Genomic DNA, 18,408 nt, shown 5'->3' on the forward strand with positions numbered 1-18,408 from the left:
TGTCCCTCCGTCTGAACTCCCCTCTTGCGCGCCGTCTCCGGCTAACAGTGCCGCAAGTTAACGGTGGTTTTTCTATTCTCTTCTTATTTATCTTTTATCCACGTGAAGAAAAAGTCTTCTCGTCTTCCGAGATTTCAAAGCAACCTCGCTTTTCAAAATTTCGCTCTCAACGGACGAAAATTTTTAAAAGATTTGATGGAACTGATGCCGTCGTAGACCAAAATGGACTCGATCATCTCCTCAGCTCTCGAGGAAATCTGCTTCCATGGCCAAGTAGGTATTTCTCTTTCCTCTCTCTGCTCGAAACTCGACATCCATCCTCCTCTCAAATCCTCCCTTTGGCAAAGCCTACTCTCCATCCCCTCTCTTCGGTTCAAGCCACGAAACGCCGAGTTTCTTAGCCCCAGCGATGACTCGATTCAATGCGCTGATGATGCGGAGAAACTCGACGTAAAAATCTTTGCCGATGAAAAGCTTAGAAATAATTTCGTTGGACTTTATGATGAAAATGTTCAAATTTCCTCGCAACAACGTCGCACTCTTGAGAGACTCGCTATCGCTAGGTTTGGTTTCTTTGATTATCTAATTTGCTTTTTCTAGTTTGATAAAGTTACCCGTGTTGTTTTGTGATGCAATTTTGCAAATGGCGCGCATTTATTTATTTATTACTGAATTATTAAGAGAACTTTTGTCTTTTAAATGTGTAAGCCAAACTTATAGCTTAGGCGGATTGTTCTGATTAATCCTTGAGGAATTCGAAATTCAGGGCATTGCAATCATATTAACGACGTGATTTATTATCATATTCATAGATGATTGTTCTGATAGTTAAAAGTAATACTATTTGAAGCGAATTCATCTTTTTATTTTGATGAAACTTGAGGCTCATGTATTTGCATATGATTTATGGATTAATGGGTTAATACAGCGTGAGAAAATTGATCAAAAGACTGGAAGGCTGGTAACTGACGGAGATGGACAGACATATATACTTTCCGTGGACACGACAAAGTGTTATTGAATTAGGGTTTATTATTGTGCAGTTAGAGAATAATTATGATATGATTAGTTTGGTTAGTGAAAGCTTAAGTTTCATTGTCTTCTTTTTTGAAACCACAACATTTTGCGATGTTAGACCGAAACAGGTTATTAACAGATTGTACTTGCAGAACAAATGGAGTGACACAAAGTCAGCTTGCAAAGGAATTTGGAATTGAAGGGAAGAACTTCTTTTATATTTTGAAGAACCTTGAATGCAGAGGGTTGATTGTGAAGCAACCGGCAGTTATTAGGAAGAAAGAAACTTGCACCGAAGGGGAGTCCAAAAACATTTCACCTGTGACCACCAATTTGATATACTTATATCGATATGCAAAGCGTTTGGGCTCTCAACAGAGATTTGAGATTAATAAAGAAGAACAAACTGTGGAAAGTCTTGGGTACGACGATGAAAATGTTCCAGATGATGATGGTTTTGCTTTAGAAAATGTTAAAGAGAACATTTTCGTGAATGATTATCTACCCGCAATGAAAGCTGTTTGTGATAAACTTGAAGAAGCGAATGGAAAGGTCAATTATATTCAGAATGTTGTTAGATTCATGGATTTGATGTTATGCCATTATGCTGATTCTCCTTCTATTGAAGGTTCTTGTTGTTTCAGATATTAAACGAGACTTGGGTTATACAAGATCCTCAGGCCACAAAGCCTGGAGAAATGTAAGACTGCTATCTTCACTTCTTCATTCTCTCTCTCTCTCTCTCCAAGGAACCAAAAGGGGGGTCATTGTAATTTTTATCTAGTCCATAATTTGCTTTTCTTTAATGGTTTTTGGATTTGTCTTCCACATACCATGTCCTGCATATATGTTCTCAGATCTACCGCAGGTTAAAAGATGCTGGTCTTGTTGAGGATTTACACGCTGTTGTGAACAAAAAGGTGATGTAAAGATATAGTTCTTAGTTCTTGCAAGACTTCACATTTACTTTTTCTTCTTTTACCTTGACCTAAGAAAAATGTTGTGTTGATGGGTTTACACCTTGTTAGGATTTGTAATAAGCTTTTCTAGCAAACTCTTCTTTCCCTCTCTCTCTCTCTTCTTTTTCTTTGTTAAAGTTTGTCTAATATTGTCAAATCATACTCAGCTTGACTCATCTAAGTTTTAAACCTGAATTTAAGGCAGTTAGTTGAATGAATCCTTTGGCTCTATTCTCTAGTAGATGAGGAGCTTCGGAATCCTTCTTTACTACAACTTTGTGCTTATTTTATTTTATTTTTAAACCTTCTATTCCTGTTTATATATAGTCCCTAATTTAGCTGATATTCTAATTGTTTATCCTTCTATTCCTTTTTATATCTTTATTCTAACTTTGTGGTTAATTTTTTAACCTTCTATAACTTTGTAACTTTTGAATAATTAGTGGAAATTAATCGATGTTGTAAGCCATAGTAAGCACAAACTAAGTGAACAAGGATGGGCATCTTTTCTTAAGAATTTTTTTTCCCTTTGATACACAATGTAAGATCTCTTTTGTTTGAAATTAATGCAACGTTTTCATGCCTTTGGTCATTCTTTCTAGGCCAATATTGCCAATACAGGTGCTTGCAGTCAATTATACCATATAAGATCATGTAAAACATTCTAGATTATATTATATGGACAAAATTCTGTGTGCTTCTGCACTATGTAAGTGCTTGCTTATGTTGTGTGTGGAAACTGAATGTATATTGAAAAACTGCTTATTTTAAATTATACAAGAATCTTAGGTTTATATACAACTAACTAGGGGTTAAACTAGGAAACTAAATCTTCCTTAATTCTAGGGATACAAATACTTAATTCTAGAGATACAAATATAAATATACAGATTACAAGATTACAACCAGCTGTAAATAAGTGTTTTCCCACACTCCACGCTGGTGAATAGGTGTTTTCCATTCCCAGCTTGGAAATAATTTCTTGAAATGTTGCACTGCTGAGACCTTTAGTCAACACATCTACAAGTTGACCTTTGGTTGATACATAAGGTGTACAAATCAACCCACTGTCTAGTTTCTCTTTTATGAAATGCCGGTCTACTTCAATGTGTTTTGTTCTATCATGTTGCACAGGATTGTGTGCAATGCTTATTGCAGACTTGTTATCACAGTAGAGTCTCATTGGTCCATCCCACTTGATCTTCAAGTCTTCTAGGATAATCTTTAACCATAGTAGTTCACAAATTCCTTGAGCCATTGCTCTGAACTCTGCTTCAGCATTTGATCTTGCTACCACATTCTGTTTTTTACTCCAAGTCACAAGATTACCACCTAAGAAAGTGCAGTAGCCTGAGGTGGACCTTCTATCAGTTACTGAACCTGCATAATCAGCATCTGTATATGTTTCTAGAATTAACCCCGAATTTCTTTTGAATAAGATACCTCTTCCAAGATTGGCCTTCAAATAGTGCAATATACGGTAGACAGCCTGTAGGTGCACTTCTTTAGGACTATGCATAAATTGACTTACCACACTCACAGCATATGCTATATCAAGTCTAGTATGTGAGAGATAAATGAGTCTTCCAACTAATCTTTGGTACATCTCTCTATTTACAGCAGCATCGTCATTAGCTTCTCCAATTTTATGATTAGGATCTATAGGGGTATTTGCAGGTTTACATGCAAGCTTCCCAGTTTCCTCAGAAGATCCATCACATATTTCTGTTGTAAGATAAAAATACCATGCCGTGAGTGAGCTACTTCAATTCCTAGGAAGTACTTCAATCTCCCTAGCTCTTTTATCAAAAATTCTCTAGCCAAACACTGTTTTAGAGATTCTCTCTCTTTTTCATCATCTTCAGTTACAATTATATCATCAACATACACTAATAGAACTGTGACTCTCCGTGAATCAGAGTGCTTGATAAACAATGTGTGATCTCCTTGACTCTGTTTATATCCCATTGCTAGCATCACTTTGGCAAATCTCCTGAACCAAGCTCTAGGAGACTGTTTAAGGCCATATAAAGCCTTTTTTAGCCTGCATACTTTGTTTGCTTCTAGATGACCTCCAAATCCCGGTGGAACCTTCATATATATTTCTTCTTCCAAATCACCATGTAAAAAAGCATACTTTACATCAAATTGTTGAAGCTGCCAATTGTAATTTGCAGCCAATGATAACAAAATCCTAACTGTATTCATCTTGGCAACTGGAGCAAAGGTTTCCTGGTAATCCACTCCATAGGTTTGAGTGTAGCCCTTAGCCACTAACCTGGCTTTATACCTTTCAACAGTACCATCTGCTTTGTATTTTACAGTGAAAACCCATTTACACCCCACTGGATTTTTTCCTTTAGGCAACTCTACTAGTTCCCATGTTTGATTTTTCTCTAAGGCCTCCATTTCTATTTTCATGGCTTGCCTCCATTTCTCACTGGATAATGCCTCGGATAATGTAGTTGGAACAGAAATAGTGTTTAGGCTCACAAGAAAATTTTTGTGGGATGGTGAGAATTTTTCAAATGACACAAAATTAGATATTGGGTATAGTGGATGCTTGGTACATTCTCTGGTTCCTTTCCTAATGGCAATAGGCAAATCGTAATCACTAGTTATAGTTTTAGGAGATTCATGCTCATTTTGAGAAACAAAGTCAAAAACTGTAGTTACCTCATTTTCAGAGTTAGGATCAGGTTCTTGGACTAGCACTGGTTCAGGATTTGGAATTTTCTTCTTGAGTACACCTGTAATTCCTTCATAGAATCAAGAACAATATTATCCTTTGTCACATCTTTTGTATTTGGAATGGGTTCAGACTCAAATTCAGTGTTTGACTTGGGCTCAGCAGAAACAGGTTTCGACTCAGAAGAATTAATGGGTGTAAATGTTGAAGAAGGGGGCAAATCAAGCAAAAAGAAGTCTTTATCTTTATCTTCCATTAATGAAGTCTCCCCTTGAAGATAAGGTTGAGTAAAAAATGGTTTATTTTCTTCAAAAGTGACATCTGCAAACACATAAAATTTTTTGGTAGGAGGATGATAGCACTTATATCCTTTTTGAGTTGAAGAATACCGCACAAAAATACACTTAATCGCTCTTGGATCCAACTTTCCCCTGTTATGACTGTGAACATGAACAAATGATGTACAACCAAATATCCTAGGTGTGAGATTGTTTGTGGCATTGAGGTTGGGATAAAATTGTGAGAGTAGTTCCATAGGAGTTTTAAATCCCAAAACTTTTGAAGGTAACCTATTTGTAATGTGTGTGGCAGTGAGAACAGCTTCCCCCCAATAAGATTTAGGTACATTTGCTTGAAAAAGAAATGCTCAGGTTGTGGCTAGTAAATGGTTGTTTTTTCTCTCTGTCACTCCATTCTGCTGTGGAGTATTAACACAAGATGACTCATGAATAATCCCCTCTTTTTGGAAATAGGTGGATAGACTCTGGTTGACGTAGTCTCTTGCATTATCAGACCTAAATCTCTTGATTCTTACTCCAAATTGATTTTGGATCATGTTTTGGAAGCTTAAAAACACACTATTCACATCTGATTTGGATTTAAGTAAAAAAACCCAAGAGACCTTAGTACAATCATCTATGAATGAAACAAACCATCTTGCACCAGAAATATTAGGAATTGTAGAGGGATCCCAAATGTCACTATGAATCAAGTAAAAGGGAGTAGAACTTCTTTGTTACTGATTGGAAAAGACACACGTCTATGTTTTGCAAATTCGCAAATATCACAATGAAAATCTTCAACATTTAATTCTTTGAACAAAGAAGGAAACATGTTTCTCAAGGTTCCAGAAGAAGGATGTCCAAGACGAAAATGATAAAGCCATATTTTGTCTTTATTGTAAGATTTTTCAGAAAGAAATGACAAAGGTAAACTATTTTTTATACTACTTGTGTTATTTGATGTCTCAAGATAGTATAGTCCATCATTCTCCTTAGCAAGTCCAATCATCTTCCCCGAACTCTGGTCCTGAAATTCACAATAAAAGGGATAAAAAGTTACTTTGCAATTCATATCTCTAGTAAGTTTTTGTATAGATATCAGATTAGTAGACAATCCTGGAACATGAAGAACATTTTTTAGAACAAACGAGGGATTAACTTGAACATCTCCTAATCTTGCCACTGTGGTAAGTGAACCATCAGCAACAACAATTTTCTTATTACTAGGACACAGGTTATATGTACTAAACTTTTGTGGGGAATGTGTCATGTGGTCTGTGGCTCCTGAGTCAATGACCCAAGAACTCGTAATAGGCTTAGCCGAGACATTTAATCCATGAGAACTGAAAGCTTTACTTGAACTAGAAACTTTACCCAAAGAACATACCATAGTAGGCTTTTCAAGGATTTTCAATAAGTTTCTCAGCTTTTCAATCTCTTCCCTGTTGAACTCTCCTTGTTTCTGAGACATCTGTAGTATTCCAGTGATTTTTCCAGTTAACATTTCCTCAAATTGGGTGATAGTGATATCTTTCTTTGAAAGGGTTCGGCAATGAAGGCCTAAACAGGATTCGGCAATGAAGGCCTAAAAAAGTCAGCAATGAAGGCTGAAAATTTTGCTTCCCAAGAAAAGCCTAAAGCTCTGATACCATGTGAAAACTGAATGTATATTGAAAAACTGCTTATTTTGAATTATACAAGAATCTTAGGTTTATATACAACTAACTAGGGGTTAAACTAGGAAACTAAATCTTCCTTAATTCTAGGGATACAAATACTTAATTCTAGAGATACAAATATAAATATACAGATTACAAGATTACAACCAGCTGTAAATAAGTGTTTTCCCACATTGTGAAATGTTTCTAATTTCTTCAGGTTGAACTTTGCCTACGGTTGGTGAAAAGGTTTTCTGAAAAGAAATTTGAGCCAAAACTTCTTGGATGTGATGATCATCTTGACAAAGGACAACTGCTGAAGTTTGGAAGGACAATTCCTAAAGTTGACCAAATTGTAGAGCTTTCCATTGATACTCAAATTTATGATATGGTTGATGCTGAAGGATCTGAGGGTTTACCTGTTATGACGGTGTGTGCATTTATTTTCTTGGCTTTGTTTTATTATAATGGTTTTGATCTTAATGGTTATGATACTGTGTTTTTTTTAGATATTTCCTCAGTAATTTATTGTAAACTTAAGACTGTGTCTTCAAGTGTAAATCAAGGCCTCTAGATATTTACTAATTATGCATTAATGCTTTAACAAAAATGATTCCTGAATTTGAATATGTACTGCAAGGTGTTAATGGAGTAAAAAAAGCACGAGCAAGCTTTTTATTCAATCAAGTCTTAGCAATTCTTACAGTTTGTTCTTTTTGCAGCCTTAGTTGAAGATATTCACTTGAATTTATGGTTGTCACCTAGTCCAACTATATCAAGACTCTGTCTTCCATCAGGGAATGATGATATTGATCAGCTTTAGCATTGCCTCAATTTAATTGTAGTATTTTCACGTTCAATGATAGATGGATGATTTAAATCGCTTGAAATGCACATATATTATGCATGACATGTATTTGCTTGCGGCCAGTACTTTACGCTCATTTGTCCCAATGAAGTAAAAGATGAACTATTGACTTCCGGGCACTCTCAATGCCTAAATGCTCACTGATTTTAATGTACTGATGCATGCCTGAATAATGCTGTAATTGGTAGATAGCAATAATTATCTATTTTATACTTATTTTAGGTTTTGATTGGCCTGCTTTTTATGCGTTAATCATATTTTTTTGTACTTTTACCCTTTTACTTATCTGTGCCTTTTCAATGGCTGGTTTTGCATGTAGCATCCCTGCAAAAGCATGTCTTTTGTATCCAAACTGGTAACTTTTCATGTTCATATGTGGTATGAGCAGGTGTGTGAGAGGCTTGGAATTGATAAGAAAAGGAGCTATTCTCGATTCTTTAACATGTTCTCTAGGTTTGGGATGCACCTGCAAGCTGAAAACCATAAAAAGACTACAGCATATCGAGTTTGGACATCTGGGAATGCTAATCCTAAATCATCAAATGCATTTTTCATTAAATCAAAAAATGCCGATGATGAAAATGAGACTTCTAATCTTGATGTTGGCAATTCAGAAGTTCCTAATGGATTGAACCAAAACTTTCTAGAATACGATCCCTCAACTTCTGCAGGCGGTTTTTCTACTCCTGTGAATGTGAATGATATGGAAAATGATACTGATATTTCTTGTGGCTCCCCTGGAGAAACTAACCATATAGTTCTATATTCTGACGGCATACAAAAATTTCAAACTGAACGAAGTAATACTGGTCATGATGCAGAACTTGATTTAGCTACTAGAGAAAGTGAAATAAATGCTCCTCCACCAGAACCTACAGGTCTTAATGTGTTGAAACCTCCTGGTTCTGGCTCATATCAGACATATTCAACTCAAGTTCTGACTGCTGATGGTGCTCGAAGGGAGCAGAGGATACTCGAACGTTTACAGGTATTTTCTTTTATGCCAAGCACTTGACTGAAGACTCATTTTGGGATTATAACCTTGTTTCCTATCTTATAACAATAATTCTAGAGATACAACATTATTCTAGTTTTCTTTTGCAGGATGAGAAGTTCATTTTAAGACCTGAATTGTATCGATGGCTTGTGGAACTTGAGAAGGACAAGAGCACAAAAATGGACAGGAAGACAGTTGATCGAATGTTAAAGAAGCTTCAGCAACAAGGACACTGCAAATGCATGCACATTAATGTGCCTGTTGTCACAAATTGTGGGCGAAGCCGTATTACCCAGGTGGTTCTGCACCCATCTGTTGAAGCTTTAAATCCAGAGTTGCTGAGTGAAATTCATGACAGATTGAGATCATTTGAAATGCAAATTCGTGGCCGTGGATCATCGAAGTTGAAAAACAGTGATCCAGTTCCTGTATTAGATGGTGTCCAGAGAACTCAGAGCCATGTTTCTGATGCCAAAGCTACTAAATCAGAAGCCATGCGTGCTAATGGTTTTGTAATGGCAAAAATGGTACGCTCAAAGCTGCTACATGGGTTTTTGTGGGGTTTCTTGAGTAGTTCACATGGTTGGGATGATGCTTTATCGCTTGAGAAACACCTGCACGACCAGAACAATCTTCATGGCTCATGCATTTTATTTTCACTGGAAGCAGCCATCAAGGCCATTCCACTTGAACTTTTCTTGCAAGTTGTGGGAACTACTCTAAACTTTGATGATATGATTGAGAAGTGTAAGAAAGGCTTTTGTCTTTCTGATCTTCCCATTCAAGAGTATAAGCTTCTAATGGATACTCAGGCAACTGGAAGACTTTCATTGCTCATTGACATCCTACGGCGCTTGAAGGTACAGTTACTTGGCTAGGTTTGCAGTAGGTTAATTATGCAAGAATATTTCATTCGTCAGGAAACTTTTGTGTATTTCCTTCATTAATGTTGTTCACCATACTTTCTCTTTGGAGATCATGCATCTGCTGCTGTTTTAGAACATGAATAATCTGGGTTGTATTCTATCCAATCATGTAGTTGACATCTTAGTGGCATTGTTGCAAGACAATGATGGCTGTTTTAAATTATTGATCCTCCACTGAATTTAAACTTTAGCATTTGATTTTTAGATGAACAAGGCTTAATATTTTATTGCCTTATATAAAAAATACGATGGTAGCTGCTCTCAAAGAATGCCTTTCTCTTGTAGTCATTGCCTTTTTTTTTTTTTTTAATCCAATAAAATTGTATGTGGTTTAATGTTATATTGGTTGAATATGTGCTTGAGGAATTGCCTTTTTTTTCATGTCTTCTTCCATGGTAGTTGTCCATGTGAGTGTAGGTTATTAAGAATATAATGATAGCAAAATTTGATGGGCATTAGCAGAATTCAGATTTGAAACTGTTCATATATAAAAGATTCATGCTGACATATAATTCCGAGCAGTCTTATGTGAATTTAAATTCACTTGATAAGTTGCATCCATTTTTAATTTAGTTGCTGGAAAAGACAGAAGATAGAATACATTCCAATAATATATTGGTAAAATGTGAAATACTGTTAGAGCATGCTAACAGTACTTAATGTCTTCCTATAAAGATAACTGATGGACAAAATTAAGACAGTTTCTAGAGGTGCATACTTGTTGTTGGTATGTTTCTTAAATTAGAATAGTTAGTTCAGTATAGATTCTTTTTGATTAATTTCTCTCTATACTCCTGTATCATATATTACTATTACTTTGGCTGACAATTTATTTGATGATGTAGTTGATTCGGCTGGTACCTGATGAATGTTCAAATAACATAGTAAAGGTACCACATGCCAATTTGACCCATGCTATGGAGCTTAAACCTTACATAGAGGAACCACTGTCATTGGTTGCTGCATCTACTTTTAGATCTCTTGATCTTCGTCCAAGAATTAGGCATGATTTCATCTTGTCTAATAGAGAAGCTGTCGATGACTATTGGAAAACTTTAGAATATTGTTATGCAGCTGCTGATCCGAGAGCTGCCTTGCATGCATTCCCTGGATCTGCTGTTCATGAGGTATGCACCAGACTGAAATGTCTAGACTAAAAATTCATGGCACAGGTGTGGTTGATAATTGAAAAAATAAAATAAAAATTGATATTTTATAATTTTAGTTGTAAGAATGGATTGTAAAAATAGGAGATATAGTCCATAAAAGAAAATTTGAAAAAATAGGGAGTGTGGATGGGATTCTTACGAAATTAGATTAGGCTCCAACTCATTTTAAAAATTTACAATGATAATACCAAGTTGTTGTGATGCTAAGTTCAGCTGTCACTTTAGGTATTAGTCTGTTTCTATTACTTTTTGTGGATGATTAAGAATTCCTATTTATAAGCTTAGGTAAATTGCTGGCATATTGAACACGGAGCTTAGTTCAGGTGGTTCATGTAGCCATTCTTAAGAGGTGGCAACAGCAGGTCTGGAGTTCAAATCTCAGCACCTGCAACTCATTTCCCTATTCCCACGCTGCGACCTCCGATGTATCAAAATAAAAATTGCTGCCATAGGCTATTAGCCTTTGGTTTAATAACTTTTCTGTGCCTGTGTGTGTTTTTTTGTAAGTTATATTCACTGTTGCTTGCACCTATATCCATTGTAATAGCCTGCTATGTGAAATGTATAAAAGCTCTCTCAGAAAAGTGGTTATTGCAGGTTTTTCTTAATCGATCATGGGCCTCAGTTCGAGTAATGACAGCTGATCAGCGTGCTGAGCTCCTAAAGCGAATCATGAAGGATAATTTAAATGAAAAACTTTCATATAAAGACTGCGAAAAGATTGCAAAGGATCTTAATCTGACCTTAGAGCAGGTTAGAATTATATTTTGCTTAATGTTATTTGCCTTGTGACCAATCAGTTATAACTATTTGTTTGCTTTAAACAATTTATTTTCTATTTACAGGTGCTTCGTGTGTATTATGATAAGAACCAAAAACGTCTTAATAGATTTCGGGGTGTTCCAAATAGCAATGAGGAGCAGCATCAATTAGAAAGAAATCAACAGTCATCTTCTCGGAAAAGAAAGAAATCTTCAAAGGTGGAATCGATAGAGAGTATAACAGTTGACGCAAGAACCATACAATTGGACGAACAGGAGGTTGCGACACTACGTGCTGGCATTGATGGATTCACTCTAAAAGAATATGATTCTTTAGCTTCTTCAGTGGGACCTGATGTCTTCCAAGCATATCAGGAAGCTGATCATGTTGAACCTGTAAATAAGCTAGGGTCACATGAAGAAGATGAGGAGTGTCATTCCTTAATTAGCCAGTATGCCTTTCCAAAAATGAAGCCAACACGTAAAAAAAGGATCTTATGGACAGATGAAGCAGACAGGTACATGGTAGTAATATATTCTCTAGACTGTATGGAAATCCACCAGAACACATATCTAGAGTTAACAACCTGAATAGAAAGTGGATGTAGGAGCACTTTCAAAAAAGGATAGATCTATCATATCCTTCTATTTTGGTCTATGTGTGACTTATCTCCAACTAATGATGCTTGCTTAGCTGGAATTTGGTTAAGTTATAAATGGTTTGAGAACCACATGATTGGGGGAATTTCAGTATGTCTCAAACTTTGTTTGTTTCTTGTGTTTAACATTTTTTATGTGCATTTAGTAGTTGTCTGTATGGTCTACTTGATGATAGATAATTAGATATAGTCTTGTGACAATCAGAACAGGAAGATGTTAAATGTATATTATGTTATTTGCTTAGGTTATATTATGGTTGTTTGTGTTTCACATCAACATCTTCTTTGCAGGGAATTGGTAATCCAATATGCAAGATACCGTGCTGCTTTGGGGGCTAAATTTCACCGTGTAGATTGGACTTCACTTGCTGGCCTTCCAGCACCTCCTCGTGCTTGCGCAAGAAGAATGACATCCCTAAAAAGAAGTGCAAAATTTAGGAAAGCATTAATGAAACTATGCAATATGCTTAGTGAACGGTATGTGATGCATCTTGAGAAAAGCCAAAATAGGTCATCCAACAACAGTGATTGCAGACTTCTTGTCCGATCTTCATCAATTGAATTCTCCAATGGCATTGAACATGGTGAAGATGCAGGCTTTGAGGAAGAAAGATGGGATGATTTTGAAGACAGAAAGATAGAAAGAGCTTTGGAGGATGTTCTTCGGTTTAAACAGATTGCTAAATTAGAGGCCTCTAAAAGGGTTGGATCTGTATCTGCTGAGTGGTCGAATATAAACATGAATTCAGAGGATTATGTAATTCCTGATCTTTATGGCTCACATCTTTTATGTTTTATTCCAATAATGCTACCAAAGTTTCATAATATTTGTCAAATTGCAGTTGAAAAGATTTTATTGATTTTCATCGGTGGGCAGTGTTTCCCAATATTTTAAAGTACCCTTGGAATCTGGATAGGTGAAATTATTGTGTTCTTTCTTGTTTCGCCTAGCAGGATCTACAGGGACCTGAAGTGGTTTCACCAACTACCCAAGATGAGGATATAGGGAGGCCTGGTGCTGGTCATCGTAAAGGCTCTATTCAAAGCTCACAACACCATCGCTTTCATCAAAAGTTAGTTAAACTTTGGAATGTAGGAAATGGTGTTGGCAGACAAGTACATGGATCTTTGGCTGTTTCTAATGCTGTTGAACTATTTAAGCTTGTTTTCTTGAGCACATCTACAGCACCACCATTTCCAAATTTGCTGGCAGAAACTTTGCGCCGGTATTCAGAACATGATCTTTTTGCAGCTTTTAGCTACCTTAGAGATAGAAAAATTATGGTAAGTAGCAGTTTCTACCTTCTATATTTTTAAATTATTGCAATCTATGCAATTTACATGGAAGTGTTACTGTTAGGGTGGTATTTTTTAATCTTATGGAATAAGAGGCATAAGGATGCAATAAAGATCTCCACTCACCAATTTCTTTAGAGTTAACTTTTCATTTCAGTCAAAATCTTATGACATTCAATAAGATATCCTTGGAGTCTTAGTGGTTGGCTTTTATCACCATTATAACGGTACCTTCATCTTCTGCCTTTAGCTCAAACGGTAAATCTGGTGAGTGGGGCTGGGGCAGGTCTGTTTTTAATCTTATCAACAAGTAAAACAGAGTCATATTGGTGTGTGTTTTCTGGTCTATGTCTTTGGTGGCAACTCTGGTATTAATAATTAAACTTTTTCAAGTTTGCTTTATATAAAGTGATTGTCTTCTTTGGACATTGCCAAACCATCTCATGTCTTTGCCTTGCCTTCCTTTTAGTTGTTCTCACCATGTCAGCTCCTTTCAACTGCATCATTTCTTGTCTTCTATCTAATGTGCTACTACTAACCCCAATTTCACCCCTCTGTTTACCTGCATTTTCCTGACTCCGAATTTCCTTCAACTTTTGGCAGATTGGTGGTACTTGTGGTCAACCTTTTGCTCTTTCTCAACAGTTCTTGCACAGTATTTCTAAGTCTACATTTCCTCGAAATACAGGAAAGAGAGCAGCTAATTTTTCTGCTTGGATTCATGAAAGAGAAAAAGATCTTATGGAAGGGGGGATTAATCTTACTGCAGATTTGCAATGTGGTGATATTTTCCATTTATTTTCTCTGGTTTCTTCTGGTGAACTTTCTGTTTCCCCATGCTTACCAGATGAAGGTGTTGGAGAAGCTGATGACTTGAGAAGCTTAAAACGTAGAGCTGAGGATAATGAATTATGTGATACTGATAAGGCTAAAAAATTAAAATCCATAGCAGAAGGTGAATTTGTGTCACGACGAGAAAAGGGCTTTCCTAGTATCATGGTATCTGTGTATAGCACAAAATTTTCCACTGCCAATGCTTTAGAATTGTTCAAGGATGAGGAGACTTTCAACCCTGAGCTTGTGAATGACGAAACCCTAAGTCAGAAGGTTAAAAGTAGTTCAACTAATTTGGACCATATAAAGGAAATGCTCGAGTTTGGAAATAATGTCACCATAGCATTGAAGTCTAGTGAGTCACCTTGGGAAGCTATGGCTAGTTATACTGAGCATCTGTTGTCAAAACCTTCTGATGGAGGACACGGCAGTCACTTTGATCCTGAGATCATCAAGGTTGTTTGTGCTGAAATTCAGAAGGCTGGTGACCAAGGTTTGAGCATAGAAGATATTTATAGTCTTGTCAATATGCCAGGTATTTTTTTTTTTTTTGTTTGTGTATGGATATGTTTGTGCTTGCGATTCCTCTTCATATTTGAGAAAAGAGGATATATGTATGTAACTTCCAGTTCATTGAGTGTTTTGAGATGTTCCTCTGCAGGAGAAAAGATGCCTGAAATTGTCATTGATACGCTCCAAGCATTTGGAAGAGCTTTAAAGGTTGTTATAATTGACCATTGGGAATATTCATTTTGTTTTATATGAAATATTTCTCAAATATGTATTTCCTCTTTGGCTTCTTGCCAATAGTGCAAGGGAGGGGTTATTTTGGAACAGGTCTTAAATTATTAATAGTCATGTTCCAGCCATGACAGTAGAAAAGGTTAAAACAAAAAATTTAGGCTATTCATTGGCATTCATTTCTGTTAGAAAACAGTTTTGTGGTCCTTTTGGGGAAAGAGGGAGATAAGAGCATGGCTTGGTAGTCCGTACTTTGTTGTCAAAGCACTAGACAATTTCTTAACTTTTCATTACCAAACCGTTGTGCACTGATGTCATGCTGGCTTTCGTACAGGTCAATGCTTATGATTCTGTTCGTGTTGTTGATGCTTTATACCATTCCAAGTATTTTCTTGCCTCAAGTTCTTGTTTCCATCAAGATCTTAAGCCTCCTTTGTCACTAACGTCCCAAGAAAAGGATGATGGCAACTTGATCCTTCAGCAAGAAAGTCAGAGTCTTGATGCTGCTAACTTATTGGGAAGTGTAACTGTTGGTGATGTGCACAAAGTTACTATTCTTAATCTTCCTGAAGAGCATGCTTTACCTTCGAATGAAATTCCTACTAACAATGTGAATGAAAGCTGCATGGCTGGTAAAGTTGGTTCCTTGGAAGGGGATAATGAGTGTGTAATTTATAAGCGATCTTCAGGTGAAAGATTGGTGCCTATATTGCCTTGGATAAATGCAGATGGGACCATCAACAGCATGGTCTACAATGGACTTATACGCCATGTCCTTGGTACTGTGATGCAAAATCCTGGGATATTGGAGGTAAGGGCTTTTCTGCAGACAATTCTATTGATTTGACGTCATGGTTTTCTGAAAGCAAGTGATGAACAAGAATTTTGAGAATTTGAAGTGATATGACTGACTAGAACTTTCAATTTCACTAAAAAAGGGCCTTTTTTAACACTTGCAGTGACCTGTTTTAAATGGCATAGGGAAAGTTTTTGCTTGTCATGAATTCAGTTTGGTTTGGTTCATGTGTTTTGAAAAAAAAAAAAATTTGAATTGAATTGAAGTATTCGGTTTCTAAATTTTAAAAAAAAAAATTCTAATTAAGTTTTAACAGTTTGGTTCAGTAAGTTATTTCTCAGTTTTCAGATTTTTAAAGGGCTTTCAAATTTGCAATTATTCTTTTGAGCCTAGCTTTGGATTCTTTTTTCTACAAAGAAAAATTCAATTTCAAATTTTAGACTAGATAAAATAACAAAACTTGAAATCAAACTGAAATGAATCGTTTTTGCCATTGGTGAATTGAAGCCAAAACAAATGTTAAGATTAAAAGATTCAATTTGTTTTTGTTTCTCCTTTTATTCATTCTATATTTTCCATGACCTTTCTTTTGGGTGCTTTGCCCATTGCTTTGGATATGACTTTCCTTAGTGTTGGTGATGGTGGTTTGGTCAATGAAATTGGCTTTGTCAAGGTGGGGTGTTAACAAAATGTGTTTTTATCATATGCCTTCCTGACTTTCTTTTTTGTTCTCTTCAATCATTAATCAGGAGGATATTATCTGCCGAATGGATGTATTAATCCCCCAGGTATGCTGTTGTATTTTTCTTTTGTTGAGGGTGAAGGTGGAAGTTTGTAGCCATCATGCTGAATGCCTTGCATCACCCTATGGCTAAGATTGGAAAATGCATAATTGATAATCATCACATAATAAATGAATTAGGTGTTTGGAAAAAAAAAAACATTTTCCGCAGTTTGATCTGACTTTTTCTGCGTGTAACTTGCAATCATGGATGATGATAACTTTAGAAGTTCCAATATAGAGTTGCAATTCTTTTCTTTTTCATTTTTGATGGATAAGTTACTATGTTGTGCTCTAACCAAAGTAGGTTCCTAGGTAGGACGAATACTAACCACCCCCCCCCCCCGCCCCCAATTCCCTGGCACGACCTCCCAACCCACACACACAGAGAAGGGGAGAGAGAAAAGGATAACATAATGAGAAAATAGTAAAAATTTAAATATTGAAGTGTGTTCATTTATCCATCAAACATGTATTGAGTCCATAATGCTGGTATGCTTACAACCAGTAATTTTTGCCTGATTAATATGCTTGTCTACTGATAAAGACTTACTCTTTAACATAAATTCCCTCTAATGCACATCTCTAAACTTTCTGTAGAGCTGTAGAAAGTTGCTGGAATTGATGATATTGGATAAACATCTCATAGTGAAGAAGATGCTTCAAACAACAGGTAGTGGTCCTCCTGCCCTTCTGGCAACCCTAATTGGGAGTGGTTGTAGAACATCAAAGATGGTTTGCCGCAAACACTTCTTCGCAAATCCTACAAGTACATTTTTATTGTAGGAACCATCGGTCCCAGAGAGATGCAGTTAGAAGCTGCAATTTTGTTTTGTTGTCATCCCACTGAATAACCTCTATACTAAACAATGCTGATTTGAAGTTACTCATCTTGAATGTATAAACTGAATACCGGATGGATGGAAAAGATATAGTGTCAACTTGGAATTTGTTTACAACTATGTTTTTGCAGTCATTCTTGTTTATAGATTGTAGGTAGGCTCCATTGTTGACTACCCAGTGAAACGGTTGCAATCAATATGGCATAGCAGCAGATCATAAGATCGCGATGGCATGGAAGATGTCAGCCGTGTCTTCTAACCTTTGCTCAAATATTGCTTGTAAAACATGGATAGCAGTGCAGTTTGCTCTTCTTTCTAACTTTCCAGTGTATGAACAGACGCATAAAAGAGAGTTTCAAGTACTCAAGAACTTTTCGGTGTATGGTAGCGATTTCCCTTGGCTCGGACTTTTGAACTCTTCTTGAGGGAGGGCATAGCAAAGCAAGAAGGGTGCAAAAAGAGAAACCATGGAATCCATGGTGGTCTGGAACTATGGATTCTGTTGGTGAATTAAATCGAGAACAAAGATGGAGAAACCGCGAGCAAGCTGTTGACAGCTGAAGGTTTGTCTCAAACACTGGTAGCAGAAAATAAGTCTAAAAGCTTAATCCTATTGCTGTTGGAAAAACCTTGTACAGGCCCAAAGATTGTTGCATCAGATTCAGAATCAGCATTAAAGAAAATGGTTCCCATCAATTATGTTTTAACAACCCTTGTCGACAAGACAAAGTTTTTTACATTACTGCTGGCCCAAAACGACAAAAACACCAAGGGAAAAAGCTTCTCTTTTTTTTTTTTTTTAAAGCTTGAAAAGTGAGCACGAGCAGTGAAAGTCACTGCGATTCATGCAACAATTCATAAAAACGACAGGGTTTTAGTTACCTAGTCCTACATTATAGAGTCTGGAATTTGGAGTGTGTGGAGAGACAAAAACCATGGTACTTATTACAGTACTTCGCTATGCTGTTCCTCAATCAAACCGAAGCCACATGTTTTTGACTTCGGACTTCTTCTGCCAACTAGATTCCACACGTGCCAGCCAAACTATCCCACTCTCTTTTGCTTACGTGTACGGTCCAGATTCCCTCTCTAAAGAATTTTCCTTTTTCTTATTAAAAAAAAAAAAAAATCAAA

At 36.4% G+C, this 18,408-nt stretch overlaps 1 protein-coding gene across 5 annotated transcripts; it reads left to right on the forward strand.

Annotated features, from left to right (window-relative positions):
* The first annotated feature begins 1 nt into the window (after position 1).
* On the forward strand, positions 2-17,408 carry LOC111274686 (B-block binding subunit of TFIIIC). 5 transcript variants are annotated; one of them, XM_022859528.2, is made up of 17 exons: positions 2-563; positions 1,170-1,569; positions 1,646-1,717; positions 1,875-1,937; positions 6,825-7,034; positions 7,861-8,460; positions 8,577-9,329; positions 10,241-10,522; positions 11,162-11,317; positions 11,410-11,843; positions 12,276-12,741; positions 12,939-13,268; positions 13,884-14,649; positions 14,776-14,834; positions 15,190-15,666; positions 16,401-16,439; positions 17,033-17,408. In XM_022859528.2, exons 1-17 carry the CDS (start codon positions 223-225, stop codon positions 17,216-17,218), a joined length of 5,634 nt encoding a protein of 1,877 aa, XP_022715263.2. In that variant the 5' UTR covers positions 2-222; the 3' UTR covers positions 17,219-17,408. The 5 variants fall into 5 exon arrangements, with proteins under 5 accessions (XP_022715263.2, XP_089611150.1, XP_022715265.2 ...); XM_089755024.1 differs by having other exon boundaries at positions 1,662-1,717; XM_022859530.2 differs by having other exon boundaries at positions 2-273.
* The last annotated feature ends 1,000 nt before the right edge of the window (positions 17,409-18,408 follow it).

This window comes from Durio zibethinus, chromosome 26 (genome assembly GCF_047325235.1).
Source record: "Durio zibethinus cultivar Kanyao isolate XHJ-2024 chromosome 26, ASM4732523v1, whole genome shotgun sequence".
Classification (NCBI taxonomy): Eukaryota; Viridiplantae; Streptophyta; class Magnoliopsida; order Malvales; family Malvaceae; genus Durio; species Durio zibethinus.